Source organism: Apiospora phragmitis, assembly GCF_038363925.1.
Source record: "Apiospora phragmitis strain CBS 135458 chromosome Unknown utg000008l:1.0-3514335.0:1.0-3519231.0, whole genome shotgun sequence".
NCBI classification, from domain to species: domain Eukaryota; kingdom Fungi; phylum Ascomycota; class Sordariomycetes; order Amphisphaeriales; family Apiosporaceae; genus Apiospora; species Apiospora phragmitis.
This window is the reverse complement of record NW_027117407.1, coordinates 737,719-756,667: the sequence shown is the minus strand read 5'-3', so window position 1 is coordinate 756,667 and position 18,949 is coordinate 737,719. Positions and strand designations below refer to the sequence as shown.

The following is an 18,949-nucleotide window of genomic DNA, read 5'->3' as shown; positions in this document are numbered from 1 at the left end:
GCAGTTGACCCAGATATCGGAGGGATCGGAGTATGTTCCCAGCTTTTCCTTCCCCGTGGTTCTAATACGAATTGCGACAGGTGATGCTATCCTTCTGGCTGTCGGCGGCCTTCACGATTCTCCCAATCTTGATCGGCTATTATCTGGATGCTCTTCCTGGGATCGAAACCAATGAGGTGGACGACTTGATTAAGTCTACTTTCAGACTCATATGACACCTGCCTTGGAGACTCATCTCGAAAGATCGTGTAATACCCAGACGATCTCACAATGTGCCCCTGAACGTCAAGAAGGCTTTCCAGAGCTTGATAATTGCCTTCAGCGACCTCCAACTCGTGACAGTCCTTGCTTATCTTATTGCTATCTTTGTGCAAGGGGGCTCCATATCCGCCTATTCAATGCGCCTTGCTTCCTCAGCAGCCTGGTTCTCGTCCATCGTCCATCTCTCATCTCTTATGGTGATTCGGGAGTGAGTAGACTCTATCCTCTACATCCATGCCAGCTCCTGATCATCGGGCCCTTTATCGCACCGCAGGTACTTCGATCAGAGGTTTTGGCTCAGTCTTGTGAGGATTTTATTCATGATCCCAATTCTGGCCTTGCTTTTGACTGCAATCATGATTAGTTCAAACGCCAAATTTGCACCGCCTTCAGTTGCTGCTCTCTGTTTATACCAAAGAGGCGACTCTAGCAATCGATACGTGAACGGTCTGGCTATAGCCTGGCTCGTATATTCTTTTGCGACCAGGTTGACTTTACTCCTCGGCCAGAGCTATGTCGAAAGAAAGCCCGAACTAAATACAACACATCTCTTGGCGTGCTTTCTACCGTTCAGCTCTAAGACCTAGAGGCCTAGTGAAGGCGCGTATTAGAGCCAATAGTGACAGCATTCTACAACGCACAAGTCCAGGCAAACCCATCATCGACTTATGGATGTCATGCATAGGGCATGTGTACTTGGATTTCATTGAGAGCTTTGTCTGGCAAATACTATGGCTTCTGTACGGTCTCGCATATGGCTTCTACACGACGTCAGGGGCTTGGGAGCAGTGCGACGATTTCAGCTCAGGGGGCTCCGACGATCATAATCCATACGGCTGTCAAGAAAAAACACTTACTATGGGGTTTGGTCAGATAGTGCCACTTGTGCTTCTTCTTCTGCCATTGCTGGCATGCTTGGAGTCTTTTTATAGACAAGCTTTCGATGATAAACCATCGTCAAGCCCACCAGTTCTGGTCAACATTGAACCAAGACCGCACAATGACGTCGCATCCGGAAGGGGCGGCCATTTGGATCTAAACCGACAACAAAGCGAGCTTCTGGGTTCGCAAACCCCGAGACAAGAAGCGATCACCCAGCCACAGAACCGGACATCTGCTGCTGATACAGAGTTCTTGCCACACCAACCAGAACCTCGCTCCATCCACGATCACCGCAATTCTTTGCTATTTCTCTTCAGAACGAGAACCCCTATGAAAAAGGTGTACCCAAAATGACAGCGTTATCGATATTTTGGGTTCACTTCTTATGTTCTATTCTGGCAAACTATCTTTCTCTTCATGGTGGTTGGATTCTTACTCCTTTGTTGCTGCCCGTCCTGGCTCCTGCTATAGTTTTGACTGGCCTGGAAATTTTCATGATTGCGAGATGATGCTTGAGGCGCTTTTGATATGAATGTCGGGCGACGCCTTGTCATGGCTGTCCATCATGGTGCGATGGAAAAGGCCATTCGACAACATGGGCTTGTGTTGAATTGGCTGTTGTGAATAAAAGAAACATTGCTGTCTCTCCTACATCTGTCTCAATGCACGCGATACTTACGCTACGCTCCAGTGCGGGTACCTCACCAGCTTAGTGCCCCTTCTTTGGCGTCATCCCGTGCTGCCGAGGTTCAAAGAACAACGCGTCTTTATTTTGTCTCACCATATCTACGGCTTCAAAAGCACGGGCAATCCATGAATATAGAGTTTGCGAATCAGGGGCAGTCTTGTGGGTGTCAGTGCGGGTCGCTCGTTTCGACCTCGAGCGATAGCGAATGCGAGATGTTCGGATGATATTATCTTGGTATTTCATCTTACGCCCATCACAATGAATTCTCTTTTTGCTCATCCCGTTCCTTAGGTAATGTTGAGAACGTGAAGCAGAATGACGGAGACTTACGACTTCATCGTAGTGGGAGCCGGCCTCTCGGGGATCAATACGGCATACCGCCTGAAAACGGAGGTTCCCGAAGCATCGTGGACTATCCTCGAGGGGCGCGATAAGATCGGGGGGACGTGGTCTTTCTTCAAGTTCCCCGGCATCCGCTCCGACTCGCAGCTGACGCTCTTCGGGTTCCCCTGGCGCCCGTGGCTGAACGAGAAGGACATGGCCAGCGCCTCTCTGATCCTGGAGTACATCGAGTCCGCGGCTCGCGACGAGGGAATCGACAAAAAGATACAGTTCCGGCACCAGGTTGCCACCATCGACTGGTCGTCCGAGGAGCAGCTCTGGACGCTCGGGGTCGAGGTCCATAGCAAAGGGCAGCAGCAGCCGCAGCGCAAGACGCTCAAAGCCAAATTCTTGCTAAATTGCACGGGCTACTACAATTACGACAAGCCGCTGCAGACGGAGATCCCGGGGATCGACCGGTTCCGCGGCGTCGTCGCGCACCCCCAGTTCTGGCCCGAGGATCTGGACTACGTGGGCAAACGTGTTGTTGTCGTCGGGTCCGGCGCGACCACCATCACCATTGTGCCCGTGCTGGCCAAGACGGCCGCGCACGTCACGATGCTGCAGCGCAGCCCGTCGTACGTGCTGAGCCTCGACTCGGTCAGCCCCACGGGCGCCCTGATCAAGCGCTACCTGCCCGCATGGCTGGCCCACCCGGTGAACTGGTGGCGCTGCCTCCTCATGGAGCAGCTCTTCGTCGCTTTTAGTCTTACCTTCCCTAACGCCAGTCGGCGGCTCGTCATGGCCGGCATGAAGAGGCAGCTGCCCAAGTCCGTGCCCATCGACGTCCACTTCAACCCTAGCTACCCGCCGTTCGACCAGCGGCTCTGCTTGACGCCCGACAATGAGTTCTTCAAGGCCTTTCATCGGGACAATTGCGATATTGTTACGGACAAGATCGAGACAGTGGTGGAGGATGGCATCGTGACCAAGTCGGGGCAGAAGATCGAGGCTGATATTATAGTCACAGCTACCGGTGAGTACCCAAGGAAAGACCATTCCGATTTGTGTGCGCATGTGCAAGTATTCTTGGGAACTGACCTCGTGGAAACGAAATAGGACTCCACGTGGAACTCCTGGGCGGGAGGACCCCCGTCGTCGACGGCGTCCCGGTCAAGATCCCGGAGCAGTACGTCTGGAAGGGGGCCATGCTGACGAACGTGCCCAACGCCGGCTCCGTGACGGGGTACACGACTTCGTCATGGACGCTGGGCGCCGACACGACCGTGCGGCTGCTCCTGCGCATCTACAAACACATGCGGCGCGTCGGGGCGACGTCGGTGGTGCCCGTGTTCGACAACGAGGCCGACGGCAAGGCGCGCGCGCGGCCGGTCATTTCGCACAGCTCGACATACCTTCAGAAAGCGAAGGAACGGTTGCCAAGGATCACGGGCGATTCGCCGTGGTACGGGCGCATTAGTCCCGTGTACGATACGTGGCAGCTGTGGTTTGGGAGCATCACGAAGGGGATGCAGTATAATATCCCGTCCTCGAAGAAGAAAGTATCATGATGACGCCAATTGGATCATTACGAGGTGGAAAACTTTTCGAAAGCTGTAACTGTTTCGAAGATTATCTCTGAATATACATACCTATATAATATATACTGCTTTACGCCTTCAACGGTTCCTTGCTCTGGTCTGGTGTATCACCTGGAACCGCGCCTGCTGCTTCTTTTGCCCTCTCCTTGTCTACCTGCTTGAGGTTCTTCCAACCAACGCCGAAGCCAGTCAGGAGTGCAACACATGCTGCCGCCAACTGCAGGTACTGCACTCATGAATAATTAGTAATTGTCGTAGCAACTTCCCCTGGTGGATTGCTAGGGTATGCAAGTTAACTTACGAATACGTTAACGATCGCTTTATTGTATGCGAGTAACACCCCAGGAAGCTGAGCTGCCGACACGACCTTCTGCGCCTCGGTGATTCCGATATTAGCAAAAGCTCTGGGATCGACATCTGGCGCGTACTTGGCAAGAGCTGAGGGGAAAGATGAGGTCATGATGGTCTTGGCCACGCAATTGAAAAGCGCCCCGCCGAAGTACTGAGCGAACATGGCGTACGCCGAGGCGATGGATGCGTCCTCATTGGGCACATTCGCCTGCATGGCAGTCACAAGCTAATTCAACCGGACAGACACACGAATCAGTTATCTACGGTCAACTCGGAGGTGAATCTAGGGCTAGAACTTACCACTTGAAGCGCAAGTCCTCTGCCCGCGCCCACCAGGATCTGATAGCCAATCCACTCGCCCGCCCCCGTAGACGGCACGAACATGGTCGTGAGCCCCGACCCGAGGGCGATGAAGACGTTGCCCGCGACGACCTCGGGCAGGTAGTAGCCCGTCCTCTGCACGAGCCCGCCACTAACAACCGAGAAGACGAGCTGCGCGAGGATCAGGGGCAGCAGCATGGTGCCGCTCTGCAGCGCGCTCGCGCCCCGGACGGCCTGGAACCAGATGGGGTACCAGTACAGCGCCGTGAAGGTGCCGCCGGCCTGCACGACGGCCGTGAGGCTGATCATGGTCAGGACGCGCCGCCGGAAGAACTTGGTCGGGATCAGCGCCGCGTCGCCCTGGTGGCGGAACCAGACGCCCAGCAACGCGAAGCAGGCGAGCCCGCCGGCCATGAAACCGATCACCATGCCCGAATTCCAGGCGTACGTGGTCCCGCCCCACTGCAGCCCGATGAGGAACAGTGCCGTGGAGAGCGCGAAGGTCAGGAGGCCCACGAGGTCGATCTGGATTAGCTTCTCGTAGAGGGTTAGAGGGGCGGCAGGATTGTCAGTAGTGGGCTGTGATGGCGCTCCCATACTGGGGATTTTGACGAAGAATCCGATGAAGATAATGACGGCGCCGCCCAGCGGCAAGTTGCTATGTTACATTAGCAATTAATAAGTATGTGCTGATAAGAAAAGGGGAGAGGGGGGATAAGAAAGGAACATAGGACGCACATGTAAAAGCACCACCGCCAGCTAGCGCCCGCCGTCAGAGCCCCGCCGATGACGGGCCCGACCGCTTGGAACGTGGCGAACAGGCCGAGGAGGACGCCGTTGAGGGCGGACCGCTTCGCGATGGGCACCGCCATGGCGATCAGCGTCATGCTGCCGGTCAGGATGCCGGAGCCGCCGACACCGGCGACCGCGCGGGCGCCGATGAACATGGCCGAGGAGCGCGCGAGCCCCGCCAGGAGGGAGCCGAGGAAGTAGATGGCCAGGAAGGCGAGGAAGGTCGCTTTGGCGTTGAAGAGGCGGAAGAGCTTTCCTGTTAGGGGGGATACGGCGCATCTGATTGTTGTTATTATGACTGTCAGGACTTGAAGCTCGGGGACTAAAAAGGGGTTCCCGCCTACGTACGTCGTGACAAAATACGATGAGGCATACCAGCCCACGTCGGCGGTGCTGTGGAACTCATCTGTGATGATGGGTATCACCTTGGAAGAAGCCGTATTAGAGGAATGAAGTCACGACACGATCATCACGTGTCTGTTCAGGGGGTAGGTACACACCGTGGAGGTGATGGTGGCATTCAGGGCGATTTGGAGAATTGACAAAAAGACCGAGAACAGCAGCAGTAGGAAAGGCAGGCCTGTGAGATTTGGTTGTTGCGTATTAGTCTCCACGTCGGCAGGGTGGTCGCTGCTGTCGTTGTCCACTGTGGGCATTGACGCCGGGTCTTGCTTCTCCGCATCGCCAGATCCCCCCTCCACATTGAGACCGGTTGCCGCAGCGGGCAGCGATTTCATCGTCGGTCGGTTTTGACATTCCCGTTGCCCCGGGATGATTTTTCTCTCTGTCAACCAATCAAGACTTTCAGCTTAGGTCGATTACTGTCTGGTGGCTTGCAGCTCAGTGTGCTTGATTGTGCGAGCGCGACAGAAGGAGGGCACGACATGGTCATCGATTTCTGAAATGAGGAACGCTGCGGGTTTGCTTGCGCTTTTCAAGTTACACGGCATGATCTATCATTCTATGCTTTTTGTATCAACTATGGAGACGCTGTTGGTTGTTTTGAATCTCAGGTTCTACAATCAACACTCATGACATCGCGCTGACCAATAGGAAGCGATTAGGCATCTCGTTTAGGAGCAGTTAGATTAACGGATGCCGGGGATTTGGTTTAAACTCCGTTGCCGATCAATTCCCACACCTATATTCTACGCTACCTAGGAAAAGCACTGCTAGAGTATCGTGTGTTTTCGCCAAGAACTCGCTGCTGGAAATGGGAGTATTCCATTCACTTACACCATCATAGTAATAGTCCTCAACAAATCGAAGCGTCCAATTAATCACTCTTGTCAACAGCTTACTAAATCCATAAATATCAAGTCCCTAGGAGCTGAAAGGAGTTCTGGTAGGTGGGCCCATCGTATGCCAATCTGTTAGGCGTTTACTTTTGTCGCAAGTCTGGCGTCAGCAACGGAGAATTTGCAAAAGTCCGATGACCTCCTGCATCCAGCCCAAAGCCCTTCGAAGGATTTGAGCTATCCTGCAGTCCCTCTCTGACAAGAAACGGACGTCAGATGTATTCCCCGTCCCTTCCTCTACACCACCTATTGACTGTTTCCACCATCGTCCCATTACCCGGATTGAGGTCTTGAGGGCGCATCTTGCCGTACCTAAGGCTCCTTACCTAATACTGGGTTAGTAAGGCGGTGGCCCAGCGTCCAGCGCCCAGCGTCCAATATGGACAGGCCCAAAAGCGCGGCAGTCGCAAAGTGGGGCGCTGCCTGCTCTCCGTGTGCAACTGCCAAGGCCAAATGTTTGCGTTCAAATGACAGGCCAGGATCCAAGTGCGACAGGTAAGAGAGAGAGAGAGGAAGAATCAATCACCACTCTGATTTTCCTATACCTCACATACTAGCTAGACTCTTGGATAGCTCTGTAAGCTTGTACTGATCTTGGTCGTAGGTGTGAACGACTAGAGAAGGACTGTGTTGACCAGGTTCATCGCCCCAGAAAAAAAAAGGCAGAGCAAACCCTCGTAAGTGCAAAGTCCAGTCCAGTGGAGGGACAAGACCCTCGCAACCGAACAATCTCCATTCTTACCCAAGTCGTGTTCCCAGGAGAACCGCCCAATTGGAAGAAAGACTCAATAGCCTGGTTGAGATCCTCCGGGCCACCAATGCCGGCGAAGTGCCCGCCTCCTTCAAGAACCCCCCTAACCCTGCTGATGATCCCCACTGCATCCCTTCCGAGACCTTTCCCCGGCCCTCAGAACCCCAAAGAGCGACCGTCGCACCCAGCTCCGGCTTTACCCCGGCCGGCACCGACCTCAGTGAGACCTATCAAACAGTCCCTCCTACTACAACCAGTATGCCCCGCCGCGCTGCATATGTCGTGCCCCTGTCGGCGAGAGCGTCGAGAGCGTCGAGGACGATGATGTCTTGCTATCCATCTTTGTGACCAAACTCAGCCAGAGCTACCCCTTCGTGGTTTTGCCTCCGGGCATTTCAGCCCGCGAGCTCAAAGCCACCAAGCCCTTCCTCTTCATGGTAATCCGCATGGTGGCCTCGGTTCGCCACTTGAAGTCCATGAGAGCGCAGAGCTTCCGCATCATGAAGCACATCGCCGACTACATGCTGGTGCGCTCCGAGAGATCGCTCGAGATGCTCCAAGCTATCCTCCTTGTCCTCGGGTGGTACCACTATCATTGCATGATGCACAGCCAGATGAGCAACCTCTCCCACCTGGCGACGAGCTTGTGCTCCGACCTGGGCATCAATAGGCCGCCTGGGCTGCACGAACGTACGAGACTGCTCGTGCTCAACCCAGAGCAGCCCAAAGCGAGAACCAATGACGAGAGAGGAGGGCCCTGTGTGGCGCCTGGTACGTCAATTCGTGCATCGCTCTGTCTTATCAGAGGGTCGAGCAAAGCAAGTATACCGGCTATATCGAGCGATGCGTAAAGGAGCTGGAGGCGGCCAATGAGTACGAAACCGATTCACTCCTTGTGCAACTGATGCGCATCCAGCGCCTTTCGGATAAGATATCATGCCTACACAACAAAGGCGAGGATGATATCGAGCTGCCCGCTATTCCAAGGGCTCCCACCAGCGCATACCTGGGTGCTTTCCAGGCAGAACTGGACAAGTTCAAAGCCCAGGTTCCGCGGCACGTGGGGAGCAACCGTGAGTCATATCATGCATTTGAGTACTGTATGGAAACCATACGCTAATACGAGACATGCAGGGGTACTATCCGTCCATATATGTACTGCGACCCTACGCCTCTGGGAGCCGCCCAAGATGGACGCTACCGTACTGGAAGACCTCTCCAAATCGCTGACGTCGTTGTCCATCGGAGCTCCCTCCACTCTGGATTTCCTCTATCGGTCCAACGCCGCCCTCAAAGCTTGGTTTGAGTGCTGGCTATCCATTGACGTTTCCGAGTACTTCTATCTCACCATGCCGCTCTGCGGGCAGCTCATAAACGCTGTCATGCTGCTCTCCCGCTGGTTCAAACTCTCCAGCATGGATCCACCTACCGCGGGGCCTCCCAATCCGCCGCAGCAGCCGTCGCCGCAAGATCGTCGCGACCTAAGCGAGATGATTGACAGGGAGGACGTGGATCGCCCCGGTGTCCCTGCCGCCGCGTTGACTATCAAGTCGCACATCTTGGCGCAACCAGAGTTGCACTTGGACATCGTCGGGATTCTGCGCGCGCTCGTCGCCCGTCTCGAGGAGGCTCGGAGCGCTCTAGGCGAGACCCAGGGGGTTGGCGTGGATAACAACATATGGGACCTCGCGGCCAAGAAGATCGGTATCACCCGCCTCAAACTCGAACGCTGGGCCGAGATCGTTGCCACTATGGGCATGGAAGGGCTCCTGACGCGAAGGCACGACCGGGACGGGTCGGCGTCCGACGAGGAAGTGGAGGGAGAGGAAGGGCGAGGTAGGGAAGAAGAACTTGGCTCGGCACCTCGAGGACCTCTATTTGCTGCGGCTACGGTGGATGGGAGTGCAGCTATGGAGGGGGTTGAGATGGGCAGTAGTAATAATGCTGGTGCTGGTGTCGGTGCGGGAGCATGGCCGCAGCAGCCTCACACCCCTGGCCTGATCCACACCGAGGCCTGGATGTACGATAGCAATATGCTGGCCAACAACTTGTTCGACGAGCTGGGCCTGGACCAGAACTTCTTCTACGACAACAACGACTACGGCGGGGCTATTCTGAACAGCCTGGGCGGCGGGAACGCAGGTGTCGATCAGCCTCTCAATCGATGATTGGAGGGTTGGATACTGCGAAGGACTTTTACGATGTATCGATGCTTGATGAGATACCACTTTCTGCAATTGTTACGCATATTAAATCACTGCCACCATGATTCATACACTCCAGCAGCTCCACCACGAGAATATACATACACCCCAAGCCCCTTTTGACAGTTACGCGTTACGCACTACCCACCTCGCTGCTCCCCCCTAAGTAAGGGCCCTCACGCCTACACCTACAGATACCACACGCCGCATGCATCTATCTGGTTAGCTGGCTGGGTTGCAGGTATCATCATATCCCATCCTGAATTGGTAACTGGTGAGTGGAAAGTCATCGCTAACCATCGCCAGTTGATCATTGAGCCCAAACCCCACGCCACTGCAGTGCCGCCCGTTGTCCCCCGCCATCGCCATGCACTCGATGGCGGCCCCGGGGATCAGATTGCCCGTTGCGGGATCGGTAGCGCTGCTGCCGTCTGGCGCCGCGCATCGCATCTCGCTGTAGACGAGGATGAAGGTACAAGAGACTTGCCTGTAGTAGTCGGTGTAGGGTTGCTTGACATTGCTCCAGGCAGTCTGGTATCCGGCAGAGGACTGCATGGCTGTGGAGAGGACACGACTGGTTGATGCGGTAGGCATCACGTCTGAAATCTGCGTGGAAGCTATATATTGGATAAAAATCAATTCAACAGTAGTAGATTCCGTCAAAATTGTTGTCGCAATCGATTGCCCAGGGTCAATTGCAGAGGATGTACTACTCTGAGGGGCCATAGAGGTAGTCTTGCTGTCATTGGATGCGGTACTTGCGAGACTACTGATCTGCCCCGTCCCAGAGCCCACTGTCGATGTTACTTTAGAATCTGTTGAAGAAGATGAAGACGTCAAGGATCGGTCATCTCCGGGCTCATCCGAAACAATTACCCCATTGCGACACTGTCGAGCTGCCGGAGTAGTGTTAGCCCAGCTCAGCAAAGGACACACGAGACAAACGTAAATGGAACTACATACCCTTGTAGACTATGATCGACATCGGCTGGCAACCGGGGGGGCATGTGCCTGGCTCGGCGAAAGTAACGTAGACCTGACCTGGCAGAACCCCGCCTCGCCGCCAACAAACGCCGTGTTCTGTCAATGGAGGACTGAATAAAGGACCACGATGGCCGGGGAGATGTCGCCAACTTCTTACTCACTTGGCGCCAACGGGATGAAAATGTCATCGATGCCTGTGTTGACGGTCCGGCTATCGCTGGTCAGCTGCCCCTGAGTGGTGATGTTGAAAGGAGTACCGTCACTGCATGTCTCGACGGTGCCCCCGACAATGATGAATCCTCCGATCGCATCATCTTGTCTCTTAGTCCGTCTACTTCTTCCTTGGAAACTTCTCGTCTTATTGCTCGGTGGTCCAGGTATGCCGGGTACGACGCTCAGCAGCACGGGCACGTTGTCAGTCGTCGTGGACGCCGTGGTTTGGGCAGCGACAGTGCTTGGCCTGTCGGATGGTGTCGTCGAGAGCGGTATCGTAGAAAAAACACTGCTTGTCAGACTGGTTGAAGAGGCCGTCTCCGTGGAGGAGATGATGTTGTTGCTGTTCGTGCTTGTGGGGACAGCCGGTGGGGGACCCCAGGAAGAACCGAGTGCGAATGATGATGACAGCACAATGGTCTCGGTTACGGTAGAAGTGGGCGCTTCCGCTGTGGCTGTCGTGGCAGAAGCTCGAATGCAGGAACACGCACTCCTGAACCGTTCCCTGGAGTCGCAGACTGCAGCCTAGTACGGAAAGCCGGCTACCTTCTCCTCGCAATCGGGCACAGCGTTCGCTGTGGTCCTTTGTGAACCGTCTGAAGAAGTAATTACAGTGTGTTGGGAGTTGATGGTCACGGTACTGGTGATAGACCTGTATCAAGGCAGTCAATATCAGTCAGAATTGGGTCCTACGTTGGATATACGGTATAGACCTTACTTATACTACTGGAGGCGTGAATGTGACCGCCATATGCCGGGCACAATCGGCAACACAGCTCTCTCCGCAATTGACGCCTGAAGTGAAAAGATCAGATTTCATGAATGACCACTTGTGAACAACTGGATACATGCTTTTTAAACAGGCATCAGGATAGCATGAGGCTGCGAAGGTGCCCGGAAGACTGAAGAGTAGGATCGTGAGCACTCCATGGCGGCGGAGCATGGTGGGTAGCGGCTCTCGCTCGACCACTTCCCCTGAAACTGATTAGGCGGTATTGGTTCGCCCATCCAATTCATCACGATTCCCGATCGTGACCAGCATCTATATACGCCATGGCCATCATAGCGATGATGAACCCTTCATTTGACACATTCCTAGCTCAGCTAAATACTCATTTACGTCCCCCCCCATCAACTGCCGTGCCGATTGATCTGCCGATCCATTCGCAACTCCCTAGCTAAAGTGAGACATTAACAATCGACATCTCGAGAAAGTCGCAATTCGCCTCGAAATTGCCATACAGCCATGAAGAACCAGATCTATTAAACATTCTTGTCTATGGGATATCATGAGCCAACAACACCCGCCAAAGTAAGTACATACATAGCAATTGATCTACATGAAAAACGCGCATCCTCTTCCTTTTCCTTGTCTAGCACCCAACTGAGTCTATCTGGGCACGCCCAGTTGTTTCAGAACCTCGACGGCGCCCTGGTCGAGCCAGCACCGCAGCTCTGCCTCGTTGGCCACCGAGACCATGCCCAACAAGCCCAGGGTGTTGGCGTAAGCACCGTTAAAGCCCGCCTTCCGCCGCGGGATCACCAATATCCAGTTCCGGCCCAAGGCGACGTTGTGCGGGACGTGCTCGGACGAGTTCTGGTCGATCCGCAAGATCCTCCGCGCTTCCACCATCATCTGGCCGTACAGGTCGGTGATCTGCTTGGGTCCCAGATCGTTCTCAAACCGCCGCAGGATGTACTGGTACGGCGTCCTCACGGCCGCGTCGCCAGCCGCTATTCTCCCCGACTCCTCCTCGGGCCAGGGCTTGAGGCGGTTCCGGCACAGCGGGGCCAGCTGCATGTGCTTGTGCAGGCGCGAGCAGCCGCCGTCCTTGCCACAGTTGTAGAACATGAAGTGGTGCCAGCCCAGGGACTCGAGCAGCTGGCGCGCGGCCTGCACGTCGTCGAGCGCCAGCGGGTCGTACTGGCGGCGGTAGCCGTCCTTGGTCAGCAACAACAAATGCGGCCGGTACATGCAGAACTTGTTGAAGGCGACGCAGTGCGTGTCGCTCACGTCGGCCATCTCGTAGCCCGACACGTCGATATCGGAGCCGGGGAAGTAGCCCGGCCGCGACGGCCGGCGCGCGTGGCAGGCCTTGGTGGGCTCGTCATCGTTGCCCTTGATGTAGGGCTTTTTACTTATGGCCTGCGTCACGGCGAATTCGAACTGAAGGGGGGTATCAGCGCCAAGAGTTCACTTCACGGTTCGGATCTCCGCCACAAAAATAGTCACCCACCTTGTACCCATCGACTTCCTGGACCTGGATGTCGGGTTCATTGTCGTAGAAGATGACGCCCTTGACGACGCGCCGATCGAACTCGGCAAGCACGTCTAGCTCGCTCAACGTCACGGTCATGCTCATTTTCAATTGGAGAGAGCGACAGTCTAGGTAGGGATGGATGACACGACCCGCTAGTACGGATGCGACGCCGTCAGTGACCACAAGCTTTTTTTCCGGGGGCCAAAGAATGACAAGGCTCTCTCTTGGTCCGGCGATCAGATGTGGGAGGGATCGGATAAAACGTAAATTAACGAACGAATCGGAGCGTGTGTTTGGCGCACAAGTCTGGGAATAATCGATGTTTTAGAAGCTGCCAACCTTTTCCCCTTTACTCTTTTCTTCAGTCGAAACAGAAACTCGAAAGCGGCTCATGGTTTGGAATGTGTCCCCTGTCTGAAGTTCAGTTTAACGTGTCTCAGACAGAGTGATCAAAGTCGGTGAATGAAACAGTGGGCCTCCGAGGGACAATTGGAAGATTCTGAAGATCAACCGGGCTGCTTAGGTTAGCACGCTCTGCTGTCCTATCTTTTTTTGAGGGGCTCACCTCTTGTTGGCGGGCTTGCGGGCCTACCGGGGCTAAGCGGGATGTCCCCTAATAATTAAGGCTTAGTACCTGACACCCGTTCCGCCTTGGATTTCTTTTTTTAGGGACCACTCCATCTGTCATCCATCTCGTCATCACTGACACCAGGAATAATTGCAATTGGGCCCATATCTCCTTCTCATTAACCAACCACGTCGTCACATGCATCGCTCGATTGCTGGAAATCACCAAGCAACAAGTGAAGAGCAGCCGTCAGCATGCTGGCAGATGTCTTGAAAAGCTGCAATAAGAAACCATGATTCTGGATTACCGCCTTTTACATTGCCATACAAACACACAAGTCACCTGGGGAATTGGACAATGCATGATACCGACATGCTTTGCTTGTTTCGTCGCACATTAATTTTCCTTATCCGACCGACGGAGCTCTTTGCCCGTCAATTGAGCGACACGCACGACAGATTTCCTGCTCGTATCATATCATGTTGAATTAACTAATAAATGTGTCATGGACATTTCATTTCCTCAGTTCTGGGAGTTCTCAACTCAGATTACATCACCTATGACCATCTCGCCACAAGGGACGGGCGCAGCCATGTCCTCATGACAATGTGTGGCAAGGGTATTACAGCTTGGAAGAGCCTTGGTCGCCGGTATACCCGCCGTAGCCCATTGCAATATGAGCAGATCGAGTGCTTCGTCGGCACTTCTGCCGGACATCGCAAGCCGACCCTCTGGATCAGCCGTGCCTTTGCTGCACCCCAGATTCTTGGGCATGTCGGCTAATAAGTGAGGAGCCACTGGGTCCGGGGATGCGGATGCGTCCGTTCCCTGTTGATTGGGTCGACCCAGATTAAAAGTATATGAAGCCAGTGCATTGCATGTTACCTGACGCCTCAGTATGCACCCCTTTCAACTAATCACAACTCATCTCCGTCGTGGCATGTGGTGGACTGCATACAGCCCTTGCTGCAGGCATCCTGGATCAAGCTTGGCGAGCCCCGAGGTAATATATACTGCATCTGAGGCCTTGGAATTGAGATGCTGCTGCCAAGGTAGGGTATAAAAATATCGCCGCTCCTGGCCCGACTGTTATTCATATGTCGGATGAGATCTGGGTATGGTGAGTGTGACTTATCCACAGTCTCATGCGATTGACTTTCATGAAAGCCCCAAGGTGACCTTACAATACGTACTTTGACAATATCTGAACCCGGAGCTCGCCATGGATATCGTGTCATTCCATAGGCTTATCAGTGCCGCGGTGCTCTGTACGATGGACTTCCTTCAGTCCCGCTTACATGCTATCCTCGCCTGCTGACTCTATGTAGTATCCCACCCGTGGGCGGTCTTGGCTGATGTCGCCTTCACCCATCCTGCCGATGTGTGCTCAAACTCGACGGCATGGAAGGAGACTTACGACTACATCATCATCGGCTCCGGAGCAGGGGCCATGCCGATGGCCGACCGTCTTACCGAAGCAGGCCATACCGTCCTCATGCTTGAGAAGGGTCCGCCGTCAACTGGCCTCTGGGTGGTACCATGAAAGCCCCCTGGCTGGAGGGCACGAACCTGACACGCTTCGATGTGCCCGGGCTTAGCAACCAGATCTGGCATGACCCCACCGGCATCACCTGTGACGACTTCCCCTACATGAGCGGGTGCCTGCTTGGCGGCGGCACGGCCGTCAACTCGGGCCTCTGGTGGAGGCCACACCCAGCGGACTGGGACTATGCGTGGCCAGCGGGATGGAAGTCGTCCGACCTTGCTGGCGCCACCGACAAGGTGTTTGCGCGTATCCCCGGCACCACGGTGCCGAGCCTGGATGGGAAACTGTACCTGCAGCAGGGCTTCGACGTGCTAAGCAAGGGGCTGACGGCCAACGGCTGGACCTCCGTCGTGCCCAATGACCACCCTGACCGCAAGAACTGGACCTTCGGCCACGCTTCCAACATGTTCGAGCACGCCGAACGCGGCGGACCCCTGGCTACGTACCTGGTCAGCGCGAGTCGCCGGAAGGAGTTCACGCTGTGGATGAACACTACTGTGCGCCGTGTAACGCGGATCGGGGACTACATCACCGGGGTGCAGATTGAATGCGGAGGCCCTTCTGCCAACGTAGGCACGATTAAGGTGACAAACCAGACAGGGCGTGTGATCGTGTCGGCTGGCACTTACGGATCCGCAAAGGTCTTGTTCAGGAGTAAGAGACCCCGAGGAAGGATGCTGCTGCACTTGCCTACTCTATCCAAAATAGAACGTTTCTAACACGATCGAACAGGCGGCATTGGCCCGACGGATCAATTGAACACAGTAAAGAACTCGACAGATGGGATCACCATGATTGCATCGGACCAGTGGATCAACCTGCCCGTCGGATACAACCTAGATGACCATGTTGGAGTAAATGTCCCATGTCCTAGTCCTACTACGACTCATGCTTGCCGCCGCTTTCTGACGAATGATGTAGACTGATATTGAGATTGCCCACCCGAGGTCGTGTTCTACGACTTTTACGCCGCTTGGGATAAGCCAATCGCAGACGACAAAGCACAGTATCTAGGTGAGACCTGAAAGAAAGCAGGCGATGTTCGGAGTTTTAGCTGACATCCCAAAGAAAACCGGACTGGGATCTTGACCCAGGCCGCGCCCAATCTTGGGCCAATTGTGAGTGAAACCTCGCCTGGGACCCTTCTTTTGTAGTAGACAAGCTCATGTCCACGCAGTTCTGGGAAATCATTCACGGTACCGACGGCATCGACCGCCATCTGCACTGGCAGTCACGCGTGGAAGGGGCAAAGAACAGTGAGTGAACATGAAAGAGTGCAATGCCAGTCAATGCACGGGCGGACGACTTGACTGACCTTTACTCGTACGACTGAACAGCATCCATGACTATCACTCAATACCTCGGTACGGGAGCGCAGTCGCGAGGCCGCTTGATCATCAACAAACTGCTCAGGATGCAGGCTACGACCGCACCCTACTTGCACAACGACGCGGATAAAGCGGCCGTCATTGCCGGCCTCGAGAAAGTGCAGGGCTACTTCAAGTCGATCGCAAACCTGACTTGGGTCCGTCCTGCTCCGAACGAGACGGCGACGCACTACGTCAACTCGGTAAGTGGAAGCTTACTCTCTACCTGAAAATAATCAATTCTCCTACTCTGCGACCCGCTAACACGGCATGACCAACACCGAAAAGATCCCCGCCACACCGGACTCGCGCGGCTCCAACCACTGGCTCGGGTCGGCCAAGATCGGCCTCGATGACGGCCGGCAGCCCAGCGGGACGGCGGTGGTGGATGCCAACACCAAGGTGTACGGAACGGTCAACCTGTTCGTGGTGGACGCGTCCATCTTCCCGGGCATGATGACGGGCAATCCCTCGGCCATGATCGTGGCGGCTTCGGAGCACGCGGCGCAGAAAATTATGAAGTTGCCTTTCCCCAAGACCATCATCTCAAAGAAGTGAGGAAGGGGTTGTGTCTCCAAGTGTGTACTGCATGCATCGCGCACGCCGCCGATGTTGATAGGAATGCGGGGGTTGTGTACTTACACGAAACGATGGATCCAATTTCACGTATGAGTATCATTGTACACTTGGAGAATGGAACTGTGTGTGATATACTTGATTGCTCGGTCTTTGAAGCGGCGATTGTTGGCTCAATGAGTGGGGGGACACAGCATCGGAGCACATCCGAAAGATGCGGCTTTGAGGATCCGAACATGACGAACAAGGCGATGTCTCCAACACGTGTGAATCCTTCCCCAAAGCAAAACATGTCTAGATTGATCTTAGATATAAGGCTCCTGCTAATCATTCACCGGTGACCTCCGACACAGTGTGTCCATGTTCTGAGATATCGCTTCATATTGCTCCAACCCCCACAGAGGGCAGATAGATGTCTTGGTGCGGCAATCGACGGAGGCAGCTGCACGATAACGCGGAGTATCCCAATCGGTGATATTGACGCGATTCCGGTTATAAAGTCCATGATCCCGTTGGGGTTCGGTCTAAGATGGCCAGCCATCATGGTAGAGTATCGCACATCACATTTGCCTACGAAAGCGTTTCTCTTGCAACCTGGCCATCGTGACTGCGGAATCTTAAGACTACACATCTGAGAGCAATATCACGATCTTACGATGCCAGAAGCGTACCACCCCCACCCGGACTACAGCTACCCCCGCGACTTCAAGGGCTACGGCGAAAAGGGACTGCCTCTCCAATGGCCCAACAACGCCAAGATCGCCGTCTCCTTCGTGATCAACTATGAAGAGGTAATCTTCCTTCCCTCCTTCCCTCCTTCCCTCCTTCCCTCTCTTTTCCCTACTGACTTGAGCATTCCAAAAAGGGCGCGGAACGGAGCGTCCTGCACGGCGACGGCATGAGTGAGCCCATGCTCAAGGAGCAGCCGGGCCAGTACCGCGTCAACGAGCGCAACTACAACGCCGAGTCCGAGTACGAGTATGGCAGCCGGGCCGGGTTCTGGCGCCTGTTCCGCCTGTTCAACCGGCTGCGCATGAAGTTCACCCTGTACGCGGTCGCGCAGGCCGTCGAGGAGCAGCCCGAGGTCGCGACGCGGTGCGTCGAGGAGGGGCATGACGTCGCATCTCAGTGAGCCGTTTTTTTCTTCTTCTTTCTTTCCCCTTGTGGCGACGAGAAAGAGAGAGAGGGAGGTTACTAATATAAACGACCGCATATAGTGCATATCGGTGGATCGAGTACCACGGCATGCCCATCGAGAAGGAGAAGGAGTACATCCGGAAGGGCATCGCGTCGCTCAAGGCCCTGACGGGCTACGCGCCCCGGGGTTGGTACTATGGCCGGAACAGCCCGCACTCGCGGACGTTGGTGCCGCAGGTCTACGAGGAGATGGGCGAGACGCTCGAGTGGATGAGCGACACCTATGCCGACGACGTGCCCTACGTAGGTTCTTTCTTGTCCCTTCTTTCCTCTTCTTCTCGTCCTGTGTCCCGTGTTGACCTCCATCGATACCATCATGACTGCCAGAAGAACAACCACTCCTACCCACCTACCTCATTAATCCTCACCTCGAAATGCAGTGGATAGACCTCGCCCACGAGCGCGACAGCCCCAACCCCAAGGGCTGCCTCATGGTCCCCTACTCGTACGACTGCAACGACTTCAAGTTCCACGTGGCCGGGTCCGGGTTCCGGGACCCGCAAGGGTTCTTCACGCACCTCAAGAACGCCTTCGACGTGCTGTACGAGGAGGGTCAGACAGAGGGTACGGCCAAGATGATGACGATCGGTTTGCACTGTCGCATCGTCGGCCGCCCGGGCCGCTTCGCCGCCCTCCAGCAGTTCGCCGAGTACATCGCCGGTAAAGAAGGGGTCTGGGTCGCGACGCGGTCCGAGATCGCGGAGCACTTCAAAAAGGTCTATCCGTACAAGAAGGGCTGCCTGGCGGAGGCGGCGTTCCCGAATTGA

General features: G+C 55.0%; 8 protein-coding genes across 8 annotated transcripts; 5 read left to right on the top strand and 3 right to left on the bottom strand.

The window, feature by feature from the left end:
- Window positions 1-2,146: 2,146 nt before the first annotated feature.
- On the top strand, window positions 2,147-3,723 carry PG994_008657 (uncharacterized protein; the record flags this gene model as incomplete). The annotated part of the gene is made up of 2 exons (XM_066860066.1): window positions 2,147-3,188; window positions 3,272-3,723. 2 exons carry the CDS (start codon window positions 2,147-2,149, stop codon window positions 3,721-3,723), a joined length of 1,494 nt encoding a protein of 497 aa, XP_066713655.1.
- A 100-nt stretch (window positions 3,724-3,823) lies between these two features.
- Window positions 3,824-5,954, bottom strand: PG994_008656 (MFS general substrate transporter; the record flags this gene model as incomplete). The annotated part of the gene is made up of 5 exons (XM_066860065.1): window positions 3,824-3,979; window positions 4,055-4,330; window positions 4,405-5,083; window positions 5,164-5,642; window positions 5,718-5,954. 5 exons carry the CDS (start codon window positions 5,952-5,954, stop codon window positions 3,824-3,826), a joined length of 1,827 nt encoding a protein of 608 aa, XP_066713654.1.
- A 940-nt stretch (window positions 5,955-6,894) lies between these two features.
- On the top strand, window positions 6,895-9,434 carry PG994_008655 (uncharacterized protein; the record flags this gene model as incomplete). Its single annotated transcript, XM_066860064.1, has 5 exons — window positions 6,895-7,010; window positions 7,275-7,503; window positions 7,524-8,041; window positions 8,074-8,339; window positions 8,401-9,434. 5 exons carry the CDS (start codon window positions 6,895-6,897, stop codon window positions 9,432-9,434), a joined length of 2,163 nt encoding a protein of 720 aa, XP_066713653.1.
- A 258-nt stretch (window positions 9,435-9,692) lies between these two features.
- On the bottom strand, window positions 9,693-10,025 carry PG994_008654 (uncharacterized protein; the record flags this gene model as incomplete). Its single annotated transcript, XM_066860063.1, has 1 exon — window positions 9,693-10,025. The coding sequence occupies one exon, from the start codon at window positions 10,023-10,025 to the stop codon at window positions 9,693-9,695; it is 333 nt and encodes a 110-aa protein (XP_066713652.1).
- An 808-nt stretch (window positions 10,026-10,833) lies between these two features.
- On the top strand, window positions 10,834-11,196 carry PG994_008653 (uncharacterized protein; the record flags this gene model as incomplete). Its single annotated transcript, XM_066860062.1, has 1 exon — window positions 10,834-11,196. One exon carries the CDS (start codon window positions 10,834-10,836, stop codon window positions 11,194-11,196), a length of 363 nt encoding a protein of 120 aa, XP_066713651.1.
- An 861-nt stretch (window positions 11,197-12,057) lies between these two features.
- Window positions 12,058-13,030, bottom strand: PG994_008652 (uncharacterized protein; the record flags this gene model as incomplete). Its single annotated transcript, XM_066860061.1, has 2 exons — window positions 12,058-12,834; window positions 12,905-13,030. 2 exons carry the CDS (start codon window positions 13,028-13,030, stop codon window positions 12,058-12,060), a joined length of 903 nt encoding a protein of 300 aa, XP_066713650.1.
- A 1,796-nt stretch (window positions 13,031-14,826) lies between these two features.
- Window positions 14,827-16,967, top strand: PG994_008651 (cellobiose dehydrogenase; the record flags this gene model as incomplete). The annotated part of the gene is made up of 8 exons (XM_066860060.1): window positions 14,827-15,030; window positions 15,057-15,696; window positions 15,775-15,959; window positions 15,990-16,056; window positions 16,111-16,160; window positions 16,205-16,298; window positions 16,380-16,612; window positions 16,698-16,967. Coding segments are annotated over 8 exons (1,743 nt in total), but the record flags the coding sequence as incomplete, so codon positions are not given.
- Window positions 16,968-17,641: 674 nt separating this feature from the next.
- Window positions 17,642-18,949, top strand: PG994_008650 (uncharacterized protein; the record flags this gene model as incomplete). The annotated part of the gene is made up of 4 exons (XM_066860059.1): window positions 17,642-17,776; window positions 17,839-18,113; window positions 18,203-18,425; window positions 18,563-18,949. 4 exons carry the CDS (start codon window positions 17,642-17,644, stop codon window positions 18,947-18,949), a joined length of 1,020 nt encoding a protein of 339 aa, XP_066713648.1.